The 14264-nt window shown below is 35.6% G+C and overlaps 2 protein-coding genes across 2 annotated transcripts; both read left to right on the plus strand.

Annotated features, from left to right (window-relative positions):
• The first annotated feature begins 2761 nt into the window (after positions 1–2761).
• LOC128216283 (uncharacterized) lies at positions 2762–3751 on the plus strand. The gene has a single exon (XM_052922848.1). It carries the CDS (start codon positions 2762–2764, stop codon positions 3749–3751), a length of 990 nt encoding a protein of 329 aa, XP_052778808.1.
• A 377-nt stretch (positions 3752–4128) lies between these two features.
• On the plus strand, positions 4129–10768 carry LOC128217322 (uncharacterized). The gene is made up of 4 exons (XM_052924404.1): positions 4129–4239; positions 6885–7619; positions 9956–10021; positions 10518–10768. The coding sequence occupies exons 1-2, from the start codon at positions 4204–4206 to the stop codon at positions 7575–7577; spliced, it is 729 nt and encodes a 242-aa protein (XP_052780364.1). The 5' UTR covers positions 4129–4203; the 3' UTR covers positions 7578–7619; positions 9956–10021; positions 10518–10768.
• Positions 10769–14264: the final 3496 nt, after the last annotated feature.

Raw genomic sequence — 14264 nt, forward strand, 5'->3', positions numbered from 1 at the left:
GCTTTGTCTTTTAATTGATTTAATAACCAAATTAAACTGTGCTATGTATATTTATATTCATATTTTACAAACCATACTTGGGTCGACCTACAGCGGAAGTCTATTCTGAAAACTGATTGGCTGAAGGCCGCGTCATACCGAAAGACGTTAAAAGTAGCTCCCTTGTCTGACGCTCGGCATTTAAATGGTAGTTCTTGGTAAAATGGTGTATTCAACCCAGGAATGTTGTATCCCGTGTATCGGTGCTTTACACCGAGCACGTTAAAAAAGGGTCTCTTCGCAAAGAGCTAGGGTATCGCACCCGGATCTCTTGTATCTCATTCTGTTTCTCAAAGTCTTCCAGTGTCTGGAATTGACTGCGAGTTGCTATCTCTTTTATCTCATGTCACTTATGGCTTTAAATCACAATTTAAGTCGTGATGGCATCACGGCGGGGACAAGCCATAATGCAGCCATTAGGCACGGTCATACCTTGATAAACTCACATAATAAACAAAAACCATACTTGGACTGGTTTTTCTATCTACTTAAAAACCGAATGAATCATTTTCTTGAAGTTATCTGTCCTCAGACGATTTCTTCACTTTTTCATTTCCGACTTCGGCTTTGTTAGGTAAGTGGATTCCCTATGGACCATTCACGTTGTTTTACAGTAGGTATTCAATCTAAAACTGTTCCTGAGATTTGAAATTTCTCTGCTGATCAATTTTATACAGTTAGAAATCATTTACTTAAGAGTGTTTATTTTTTATTTTATGATACTGAACTGTTGATTGTGACACTCGGCGAAATTATTTGAAACTGACTAAGGCACTTATAGTTTCCCATTTATATAGTAAACTTTGATACATTATTATTGCCATTTAAATTACATGAATTTTGAATGGATTGTATTGAAAATGAACACTTCTCAGTCGTTTATCACTCCCAACCTTTGCCCTGTGTCGAACCTGAGGGTTCATGACACCGCTCGTGCGGCTGCCACCACTTGTTAAATAAGACGGTTCGGTTACAGTTGCAAAGAGGGTATAGCAATGCCTGTTCTGATTTTTGTACATGTTTCACTGTTTTAATATAAGTTATGACCAAAACACATGTTGTGACATAGATTGAGCGTGGTCATATAAGAAAAGGGTTATGACAACATCTGTACAGTTCGAGGATGTGAGGATCATAATCAATCCCTGAACAATTGATGTCGATGGTGCGGGGCGTATTGTCTAAAATAAAAGACGTGTTATACGCGATTCTTCCAATCCCTAACGTACGTTAAGGATTTGCCATATCAAAAATTGTAATAAATCTGTAAACGTACAATTATTTTGAATACGGGGGACTCAATCAGTGCTAAAAGGCCCAGTTTAAGCCCTCTATAAGTCCCCCTTCCTTCAAAAAATGAAAAAGAAAAAGAAGAAATAAAGAAAAAAAATCTGTATACAATGCCCTCTTACCACTTATCGATCTGAGTATCCTGCGGTGCAGTTTTGGGGGTTTTATTATAAAAAAATCACACAATTGGACCCTAAATGGCCCTGAGCCAATACAAAAATGCACAGGAAATTGGCCCCTATTTTGAAACCAGTGCAATTAGCAAGAGATGCACAGCAGAGGATTATCTTGCCAAACATATTACAGTGGGGTATGCCAACATGTGTTCAAAGCAATATCTGGGACATTTGTAAATTGTCAAAGTTGATTAATCATTCGACGTGTTTTTGTACTGAGCAGGCACGTTACAGATATTAAAAAATACCGTAAATACGAAATGTACGTATGATTACTATCTCGAAAACACCCCCTATAATGGCAAGTGAAAACATCTTTTTATGATAAATGTACAGTAACTTACTCGTAGTATTGAACGATCTGTTTTAGGATGAATGCCCGTTTCCTTTGAGCGTTTCCGTTTCGTGTAGACTTAATTCTGCCGAATATGTTTTTCGTTCTGCAAAGCGAAACAGGTGGAGTAGACCAGTCACGTGAATAAACAGACGTTTAAAAACGAAACTATAAACTTCCTGTCAAAGGGATCTTACTGTGTAAGGCAACATATGTTCTTGTTTTTTCGTTGTTTGCCCTTGACGGTGTTTGTGCAATTATTCCTATGATTACAGATGAGGAACACACTTTAGAAAGATTAGATATTAAAACAATAGTCAGATGACATTAATTAAAATCTTAATGATTTTAATGGGTGGAGTGAGCGCAACGAAAGGAACCTTCCTAATCATTAAGCTATTATGTCTGACTTCGAATACAACATCTTTTGATGATATATAAGTGTCAAAACAAATTCTGACGCAGGAATTGTTTTTCGGATAAGTGGCAGTGGGTGGAATTTCATTCACCCTGGAAAGTTAAAATGCTTATAGTGACCATTTTATTCAAAATCAATGCATGCACTTGTATTAAAAACAAACATTTTGTGTGATAAAACTTTACCTTCTTTCAAAATAATTATTTACTGATAACCAGATTGTAATGGTGTATTTAATGGCTGACAACGCAAACATATTAAATGATTGGTGAATGCTAAAAGATTTACTGTGATCTACTTTGGTCTCATAAGGTAGAAATAACGTGTTATCTGCACCTTAATTTCAAATTCAAGTCGGTATCCTTCATAAGAACAGTTGTTTTCGACATCTATTCATCCTTTTTAAAATATTAAAAACATTGTATTAATTTTGATAAATCTTATATTAGTGGCGTATTGTCACTGTAATAAAGCATTATTTATATCTTTGCTGATACAGGAATTATGCGGCGTAATGTCACTGGTGGTGCAGCATTTAGGGTTCGTAACGTCATTGCTGATGCAGGAATTATGGGGCGTAATGTCACTGAAGGTGCAGCATTAAGGGCTCGTAACGTCATTGCTGTTGCAGGAATTATTGGGCGTAATGTCACTGATGGTGCAGCATTAAGTCCTCGTAACTTCATTGCTGTTGCAGGAATTATGAGGCGTAATGTCACTGATGGTGCAGCATTTAGGGCCCGTAACGTCATTGCTGATGCAGGAATTACGGGGCGTAATGGCACTGATTATGCAGCATTAAAGGCTCGTAATGTAAATGGTGGTGCAACATTAAGGGCTAGTAATGTCGCAGGTGGTGCAGCATTAAGGGCTCGTAATGTCACTGGTGATGCAGAATTAAGGGCTCTTAATGTCACTGCTGGTGCAGCTCTAAGGGCTCGTAATGTCACTGTTGATGCAGAATTAAGGGCTCGCAATGTCACAGGTGATGCAGCAATAAGGGCTCGTAATGTCACTGATGGTGCAGCATTTAGGGCTTGTAATGTCACTGATGATGCAGAATTAAGGGCTCGGAATGTCACTGCTGGTGCAGCTCTAAGGGCTCATAATGTCACTGGTGATGAAGCATTTAGGACTCGTAATGTCACTGGTGATGCTGCATTAAGGGCTCGTAATGTCACTGGTGGTGCAGCATTAAGGTCTCGTAATGTCACTGATTACGCAGCATTAAGGCCTCGTAATGTCACTGGTGGTGCATCATTAAGAGCTCGTAATGTCACTGGTGGTGCAGCATTAAGGGCTCGAAATGTTACTGGTGGTGCAGCCTTAAGGGCTCGCTATGTCACTGATGATGCAGCATTAAGGGATCGTAATGTCACTGCTGGTGCAGCATTAAGGGCTCGTAATGTCACTGATGGTGCAGCACTGAGGGCTCGTAATATCACTGCTGGTGCCGCATTAATAGCTCCTAATGTTATGGTGGTGCAGCATTAAGGGATCTTTATGTCTTTGGTAGTGCAGCATCAGGGATCGTAATTTCACTGTTGGCGCAGCCTTAATGGTTCGTAATGTCATTGCTGATGCAGGAATTATGGGGCGTTATGTCACTGATGGTGCAGCATTAAGCGCGCATAATGTCACTGAAAGTGCAACATTTAGGGGGCGTTATGTTGATGAGGATGTAACGTACAACAACTTATATTGCATTCATTCAGGTGGCCGTTTTGCAGATTCACCAGATGGCTGAGCTCATACACATAAAGGTGTCCGTTTCGCATATTTATTCGTTAGCCGAGGTCGTACAAACAGGCGGCCGTTTTGTACATTCACCTAATGGCCGAGGTCATACAAACAATTGGCAGTTCCGCACGTTCGTCCGATGGTCGGGGCAAACACCTAGATGGCCGTTTCGCACATACACCCGATGGCCGAGGTCAAACAAAAAGATGGCAGCTCAGCACATTCACCAGGGCAATAAACAGGTGATTTCCGTCTTAATAGTGATACAGATGGAAAAATAAATGACACCATGGCAACACACATGGGATATTCCGACACCAGGACAATATACCAGAGATTATCCTGCACATCGGATTCACATGAGGGATGCTCCAACATCAGGGCTATAAGCAGGGGTTTATCAAACGTCAAACAATACAAAGTGGTTTCTCCGACACAAAACAGATCCAAGATGATGTCTTGTAAAGAGGACAGTACATAGGCATTCTTCAACCTCGAGCAATACAAAGGGGTTTTCCGACTCCACCTGGGCAATCAATACAAAGATTATGCTCCAACACAAAGGCAATACACAGGTAATAATCCAACACAAGGGCAATACATAGGTGGTGCTCCAACACAAGGGCAATACACAAGTAATGCTCCAACACAAGGACAATACACAGGTGATGATCCAATACCAGAGCAATACACACGTGATACTCAAACACCAGGGCAATACACAGTAGATGCTCCAAAACAAGGGCAATATACAGGTTATGCTCAAACACAAGGGCAATACACGAGTGATGCTCAAACACCAGGGCAATACACAAGTGATGCTCCAACACCTAGGCAATACACAGGTGAAGCTCCAACACCAGGGCAAAACACAAGTGATGCTTCAACACCATGGCAATACACAAGTGATGCTTTAACACCATGGCAATACACAGGTGATGTTCCAACACCAGGGCAATACACAGGTAATGCTCCAAGACCAGGGCACTACACAGGTGATGCTCCAACACCAGGGCAATACACATGTGCTGCTCCAACACCAGGGCAATACACAAGTGATGCTCCAACAAAAGGGCAATACAAAAAAGGATGCCCCAAACACCAGGGTAATACACAAGTGATGTTCAAACATCTAGGCAATACACAGGTGATGCTCCAACACCATCGGTTTACAGTGTAGATGCTCCAACACCTGAGCAATATACATGTGATGGTACGACATCTGGGAAATACACTGGTGATGCTCCAACACCAAGACAATATACAAGGCATATTCCAAATCAAACACACATGATGCTCCGACATAAGGGCAATACACAGTTGTTACATTGCTTAGGATTAACAAGCTATACATTTCTTTAACCAGGTTCTAAGTATTCATACAAGTCCCGTATAACAGAATTTAGTTGAAAGTGACTTGCGATCGAAATTATTTTATGATAGTTACGATTAACTTTTCTTATTTCGTACATTAAATATCAAATAACAATTTTTGCCTATATGAGTTGTAAAGAGCTTAAGCTTAATATGATTTAGTTTTCAAAAAAAACGCCTAGACATTTAATGCAACGCAACTATAATGGAACATGATCAATTCAATTTGAATAGCATACAGCCACAATGTTGGATTTGTTATTTAAATTTGTATGAAAAGCTTATCAAAACACCGCAAACAAAGTAAATGCATTTAAATATTCAGTTTAAAACTTAAACAGGTTATTGATTTACCACTTTTATAATGTGTTTGATTAAACCGCCGTCACAGAGTAGATGTGATTTATATATTGCTACCCATAGTAGATTATCGATAAAGTTGAGTTGAGGTTTAAAGCCGTTCTTCTGAACTTTACCAATTTCAATTGAATTCGGAATGATAATTGACAAAGTGTGCAGGTAGTATGGATATCCGATATAAACGTATGTTGAATTTTGTTTAGTATTTTGTTTCAGTAATGTTTAAATGTTATAAGTATTAATTTTCCAAAATAAATTAACCTGTAGTGTCTCAAGCGTTTTGCAAGTTTAATTGGTGAATGCATACTTTTAACTTTTTAACGGCAGCATAGGGTTTAAGATTATATTTTGTCGAGTGACAATATAATCATAATGATTCAACTTTTTTAAATCAACAATGGCAGACTGTCTATTCACGAAAATAATTATACGGTAGATGTGAATAGTTTTGTCATCTCATTATACACAATAACACCATTTTTGTACAATTATTAAAGTGTCTAAAACTAGAAGATGCACCTTCATTCTTCCCAAATGGCATGTGAATAAAATGGGAGTAATTGGAAAGCTTAATAACTCCGTGGCAATTTTTCAATCTATAATTCTCCCCCCCCCCCCCCTCCCCCTAACTTGATTTTTCCCTTGGCCATGTCTTAATAAATAGTTCTCAGAAGTAAGAAGGGCTTAATTTTGTCATACCCACGACTTGGTAATCTCTAAGTCGCGGCCATGACGTATCGTGTTGTGGGAACGAGTTAGTAAATCGTTGAATTATGACACGAGATTACTAAATCGTAGGAACTAGGTAGAAAGCCGTGGCCATGTCACACTAAGTCGTGGAAACGAGATAAATATATATTTCACAAATGTCACATCTATGCCATCGAAGTTTGATGTGAAAATGGAGGAATGTCCTTTATATCGTTGCCTTTAAGTTGCAATAATGACCTATAAAGCACTCAAATTGATTTGTCCTGTGGATAATGTAAATGATGTCTGTCATTTTTATCTTTCATTTGAAAAACTTCTATAGCATTTATATTAACAAAATATGCTAATTATAACATCTGAAGTATACGCCAAATTATCGAGGGGTTATTTAGTATTTATGTTATTTGCTCTTGACAAACTTCTTTTACGTTTGTATTTACAGAATATGCTTTTTGTAAATTCTGACGTATACGCCCATTTGAGGCCGCGAAATGTTGATCGGAAGGAACGTCATCCTGGTGCACGCGAACGGAATTCTAACAAGCGCCAACGTTTGCAAGACAAACGTAAAATACCACCAGAGAATGCTCCGAGGTCACGGGCAACAGAACCTCAGTTTCACCCAACTTACAGTCATGACTCAGCAGTGAAGGATTTCGGTCGACATGAGACCTTTTCTGAGCAGAACGAACAACAGAAAGTGACGTCATATTATCAGGAATTCTCAACTATTGAGGCTATCCGAAAAAGTATTGATAAAACCTCACGCGCAAAGTCTGCACCATCAGCTAATATTCCAAACTGGATGCTTAATTTAGACATTAATCTTGATGTTTCTTCAGTTGATATAATTCCACCATATGATGACGGTGTAACGTTAAAATCTCGGGCGTCCGAGACATTTTCCGAGCGCGCCTCTTTAACATTTGTTGAAAATAATTCAGAAGACAATATTGACAACTTAAGTGATTCTGAAAAAGATTATCTAGAGGCAGTCCCAAACGAAAATATACACCAAGAAAAGGCTAAAAGTGTTCCAATCCCCGATAACAAAAAAGAGAAGTTTACGCTGACACCTCAGTTTGGCCAAAACAGAACAAGAGTGCTCGCCCCTTATCAAATACGTTCAGAATAGCGACACCATTTTCCGCTGGGTGGACAAACACGGAAGATACAGGTATATTGTTTTCTTATTTAAATACAGACCCGATGTTGAAACATGTATATCAAGTGCAATATATTCCGTAATTTAAGATTCGGTTGCCGGAATTCAACAATACCTTATACACAGTATACCTTCATGCTACTTAAGAGAATTAAACAATATTTACAGAAATTAATAATAAGTTCGTTTTGTACAGAAGCTTGCTTCTATCTCCAAGACTAAATTACACGACAGAAGAGTTATTATTGTGTAAATCATTATTTATGGCAGGCTTGCAGAAGATATGGTAGAACGAGGGAGGCCTCTATCCAGTAATCAGGGTTTTATAAAAGAAATGGCTTAACTGTATATTAGATATGACCCATATCATACACATATATGTATTTTTAAATCAAATACTCTGTAAATCTTGACCCATAGCAGACACGCTGAGGCTTGTATAAAGTATTTGTCAGACCTGACCCATATTACGTACGTCAATAAGTACTTGATCTTATATGTGACCTCGTTCCGGACAGTTCCACCCGACTCGACTATCTATCAAACTTGTTTCAAAGGAGTTTGCTTATCTTTGATCATCAACTTGGTTTGTGAATTCCAAATATTAACATTAAATTTCTAACAACGAATATTCAATATTTATACCAGACATGACTTATATTGAAACCAGACTTATGCTACATATACCCATCATTTCAGAAGTATTTGTTGTAGGTTATTACCTTCAAGTATATATGAATACACGATACAGTACAAGTATTAAAAGAAATATGTTGCATTTTTAATACAAGAATGGGAATTTAATTCACTAGTGCTCACTATTTTAATGAATTTATTAAATATTTGATTCTGTAGTCTGGAATTTTTGACACCAAACCATATTTATATTGTCGACAGACTTTGTGCAACAATATATAAAACTATTTATTATTGTAGGTATATACTTACAATGTTTAACCACAACTAAGAAAGCGCTTGCGCTTTTATCATTAAAGTTGTCAATCTCGTATACAATAGATTTCCTTATATTTACAAACTGGGTATTGAAATGTTTGTATTTTTATCAATGTTATCAATTATTCAAACTGAATAAACTGACTTCCATCAAACAGCTTTTCAATATTTATCTTTCATTTTTATTAAAACAAACACTTTTGTGAGCTATCAGCAGCAAACTATTGACGTTTCAAAAGTTTGCCATGTTTGTATTTAGCAAAAGTGTTATCACCAGTTTTTAATTAATTTCGCTCCATTAGAATTATCGTGGCAGCGAACGCCAAAAGTATTACAATATGGCTGACGATAAATACAAAATTATCGACTTGTATTTGAAAAGACTTGGGCCAACAGTTTCTGTTAAAGGGATTTCGATTGAACATATTGTGGATTAAATTTTAAAATATTTGCTACAGATGTACATGCATGAGTAAAACTTAATTTTATTAATGAAACGTGCTGACATTCTTCAAAGAAAATGCTTATTACGTTTTGCTTTTTAAAAAAGGATTACCCAAATGGCTCAATTTGCATTGAATGTTATGAATAGATGAGACTTCTGAAAACGATGTGCATATGTTATTTTTTTTGTTATAAACGTTTAAAACTTGTGTGTTTTTATTTTATGTAATTGTGGTTTTTGAACATCATGGATGAATACGATTTGCTGTTCAGTAAGAAATGTTGATAACAGTTTTCCTTGATTGTTAAAATAAAAATAAAAATGGTAATATAATCATCAAAACAATTGTTTGAAAATTTATTTGCTCGTTTTCACTTTCTGTTATAATTAAATTAATTCGTTTACCTTTTTATTCTTGAATGATTCTTATCTTATTAATCATTCAAGTAAGGTAATTCATTTACCTCTTTATTTCTACAATGATTTTCTACTTATATAATTAATATATCAATTTATGTATTCATTAACCTCTTTTTTTCTTCATTAACGTTCTTTTTATCTTATGCGAGGACAAACGATAAAAGTCAATGCTGTAGATTAATCAAATCACTCAAAACAAGACAGAAATACATCAACATTTAAAAAAAATGTTTTAGCGCATATACTCATCCATACTAATTATGTAGCAGAAAACATATGTAATACAACAACAATTAATTCAATGTCGCAAATATGTTTTTAAATATTGAGCTTCATTCAGACGCTTGGAATTATATTTGTCTACAAAAAATCATTAAGTTCGTTTACCTTTCTTGGCATGCGTTGTTACCAAGGCGATTAAAGATGGTGTCGATGCAACAGAGTGGAATAATAGTATATGACAAGTCCATTTAATTACATGTTCCTACCAATTTAATTTACCTGCTATGATATAGATTAACTTTTTAAGGTCCGCGTCGTTACCAAGGCGATAAGAAGGTGATGTCTATGCAACAAGGTGGAATCAGGAGTACCCGTATGTAGCTATTTTCAGATGATTAACATATTTAAACAAGACAGAGCCTCATTCGTGTACCAAAGTCATACCATATTATAACATCATTCTGATTTGATACGGTTTACAATTGAAATATCACGAATTTGCAAATAGAGCCCGGTGAACATAAATGGGAAATTTTGATTCCTGGTTATCCCATATTAATTAGGTATCATTTGAAAAGGCTTAATGTGTAGATGAAGAAAATTTAAATAATGAGCCGATGGACATATTATACAAACGCTGTTAGGTCCCGAAACATTGAAAAATCTCTCAATGCACTTCCGATTTCTGTTAAAAAATACATCTGCATTAGCTATATATGCAATATATGTTATTGAACGAGAATATCATGTTTTATTACTCCTGTAACAGCTCTAGTTCAGTGTTTCAATTTTAAATTTTGAGTTTTGATTATTTTATTGTTTGGGCATTTTTAATGTCATGTAATGTATTGTTTCTTTATTTATTTCAGCTATGCAGCCGAAATCTAAGAAATATATTAACCAGATGTTAACTTTCCACCATATAAAACACCATGAAAAGAAAATAAGGCTGGCAAAACGTAAGCAAACCAATTGTGAAAAAGTGAAAAGGCTCAGTGGCGAACATACTGTATTGTAGCAACATAAATTAAATGATAATTACTACTGCCTCTGCAGACGAGCAGAATCAAGAACCATTATATTAAGTTCGTTAACTCAAATCATGATAAATATATTTGACAACGGCAATCATAATAACAGTTTAGTGTTCGAAATTAGCTTTTGTCCAATTGAATAGCAGTATTTATACAACAGGAAATTGGGTAAATCAGCAATTAGCCGTTATTGATTTTACTCAGCTAAATCGAAAGATTTAAACAGAGTCATGATAAGTTAAACTAAAATCTTAAACACCAAGTTGGTTAAAGGGTTGTAAAATGTATTTACCGAAATAAATAGGTCAAACTACATGATAATTAACTTTAACTATTACTTTTTTGATCGCAAAACGCTTTTATATAATTGAGTTTCTTAATCTATGTTTCAAGTTAAGACAGTATGCATGTGTTTACACTTCGTTTTCATATTGTTTTAAAGCAGCATGACAATTTTGAATTTGTAAGATTTGTAATAGTTTTCATTTGTTATTTGACCATGGCATTGCCATTTTATACACAGCCGCCATTGACAGCAAGATGCCGAACACCTTTAAATATGCATTAGGTAGGTATGTTTTCATGTTCCATTCAATAACAAGTGCAGTTAATTTGTTATGTCAACTTTTGAAATATAACTTAAGGACCCAATAAAACCGTTTTCAATGAACTGTGTATTAGAAATTGTTTCTTATTTCAAACAGATATAACTCGTACCTATAACCATTATTAGTCTTTTTAAACTGTTACACAAACTTAAAACAAGGCATGAACTTACTTACATTATAAAACTTTAGTATAGCATATATATATACATAATTTCAGATGAACTCTCTTCTTAACAAAATATTAAATACTTCCATTTTGATCCTCACCCTAATGCCCTATGGTGCTTTGATTTTCGTGTTGTCTCTTTTTCAGACCGGAAGCGTTTGGTTGATGTAAGTTTAAGATAAGATTATTAACAGCAAATAAGGTTTTGTTTGATATACAATTCAGGGATTTTTTTTTATTACATTCAGTTACCGGTCAATTTCACAAGTTATTTTGAACAGTTCATTCGATTCATATTCAAGGTCATATAATCTATTTGTGTACATGTCATTGATATAAGCTATTATACATTGGCTGTTAAAGAACGTCATAGACTTGTTTATGATTTATATTTCGTTCAGAGGATTTAAGCAAAATTCTTATATCATGGACATTGTGAAGGATTTTGCTTTAAAACTCCATAGAATAAGTGTATTATGCCCAAAAGATATAAAAATACGTCGAAACACTTAAAAGTTATTAAAAAATCCAAAAACATTCGTACAGCCTTCATTATTTTTGAATGGCTTTTGAGACTCTTTGTTTTACAAAAAAACTGAGATTGTCAAAGAAATTAAATTGAAATCAATTCATTGCTAGGGTAATTCTGGTTTGTTGTAATATCCTTAGCAACGGATAAGCGACTCTTGAAGTTATTTAAGGAATCCACTAACAGTTTACAGCCTTCATATTTTAAGCTGGCCTTTGAGTACCTTTGCATATAAAAAATGATAATCATACAAACCAAAACGAAATCATATCACTTTTTAGGCAATTCTACATTTTAATTTCCTTAGCAACGGATAAGCGACTCTTGGAGCAGGTCAAGCAATTCTCCTACGCAACAACTTTTTTTTATGGGATTTTAATAAATATTTCTGAATATGATGAACAGATAAATGTATATTAACAATCGCTAAGTTATTAAACCACATTATGATAACCTTTTCAAAACTTAAAACGCAATATCAATGACTTGAACATAATTACTTAATTGACAAATACAGGGACATAACCATAAAAAAAAACAAAAACAATCAAACACGCTGTTTAGAGGTGGTATTCAATATTAATCTTCATTGGATCTCGGAATGATATAGCTAATAGGATTGCGTGATGTACATAACGGACCTTTACCGTAAAACAAGTCAATTCTGTATGACCATAATGAAGGCTACAGTTTCATACTGAATACCATTCTAGAAGCACAAGAATAGGGCCAAAATGACCCGCAAAATAACGCATGCCATTGCAATATTGTTTCATATTTTCCGTTGGTATGCACCTCAATATAAAATAGTGTTTTTAATATAGTTGTGTTCAAAAGCATTCTCTAGAAAATCGTCACTTTATCTAATGTCGCGATGGTTTACAGTTTTTTTAATAAAAATTAATGTTATAAATGTCACAAATGCTATCTGTTCTTTATAACGTATTTAGTTTGTTTTGTTTCGCTTGTGTCTTTATTTGATACGTGTCGTCACATTTTGCGAATCGGATGACGTCATGTTCTTGTCGTCATGGAAACTCCTCTGAGTCATTTTGTCACGATTACAAACTTATAATTGCGAAAAACTTGCTAGAAAAAAATGACCGATCTTTATCAAACTTGGAACAAACCAACGATATTGTCCTGTTAGATTGTGAACAACTTGGAACAAACCAGCGATATTGTCCTGTTAGATTGTGAAAAACTTGGAACAAACCAGCGATATAGTACTGTTTCATTGTGAAAAGTTTGGTTAAAAAGTAACTTCACACGATATTTTTTTCAAAACCTTTCTCCATTAGAAACCAATGATAGAGTCGTGTTTGGAATGTCAAGAGAAGATAGCCCTGATCGGGCTGCAATCCACAACCCCATAAATGAGAGGTCAAGAGAAGATAATCCTGGTTGGGCTGGAATTAATACCCTCTTAGATGAGAGGTCAGGAGAAGATAACCATGGTGTGCTGGAATCTATAACCCTCTACAGGAGAGGTCAAGAGAAGAAAACCCTGGTAGAGATGGAATCGACAACTTCTTAGATGGAAGGTCAAGAGAAGATAACCCTGGTGGGGCTATCTAGGAGGATAAGAGAAGATGACCCTGGTGGGCTGGAATATATAACCTCTTAGATGAGAGGTCAAGAGAAGATAACCATTGTGGGGCTGGAATCTATAACCTCTAAGATGAGAGGTCAAGAGAAGATAACACTTGTTGGGCTGGAATCCATAACCTCTTAGATGAGAGGTCAAGAGAAAATAACCCTGGTGGGGCTGGAATCCACAACCTCTTAGATGAGAGGTCAAACGAAGATAACCCTGGTCGGGCTGGGACCACAGCCTCTAAGGTGAGAGGTGGACATATTAATCACAAGACCATTTTCAATATGTGTAAACGTTTATTTGTGTAACTTAAGCAAGCTTTTTTCGCCGATATTTCATCATTTTATTATGAGGAATAGCTGTAGTTGAAGGTCACAGGCATAGAAGGTCACTAGGTCATAATGTTGGATACAATAAAAATCCCTGTTTCCCTCTTTTTTAGCAAACTAGTAATGAATCTTTAGAATAATGGTTGCCTTTGTTATGAAGGTCAAGTATAACAGTATAACATTTGATAAAAAATAGGCCATGGGGCTAACGCAGAGAAGAGCATGCTTTGCACTGTATTATCCCAATGTGTACATAGCCAGTTAATTGTTACAAATTATTTTTATCTTTCATAGGCAGAAGGGATTTTATATTGAACTCGAAAATTGGTCATTTCATTCAAAACGCAAAAATA

This window comes from Mya arenaria, chromosome 14 (genome assembly GCF_026914265.1).
Source record: "Mya arenaria isolate MELC-2E11 chromosome 14, ASM2691426v1".
NCBI classification, from domain to species: Eukaryota; Metazoa; Mollusca; class Bivalvia; order Myida; family Myidae; genus Mya; species Mya arenaria.

What these genes read in the sequence shown, in the direction of transcription:
- LOC128216283 (XM_052922848.1), top strand. Translation starts at nt 2,762, where the DNA reads ATGCGGCGTAATGTCACTGGTGGTGCAGCATTTAGGGTTCGTAACGTC.
- LOC128217322 (XM_052924404.1), top strand. Translation starts at nt 4,204, where the DNA reads ATGGCAGCTCAGCACATTCACCAGGGCAATAAACAG. An exon ending in TTCACCAGGGCAATAAACAG is followed by an intron (nt 4,240 to 6,884) that starts GTGATTTCCGTC and finishes TTGTATTTACAG; the next exon opens with AATATGCTTTTTGTAAATTC.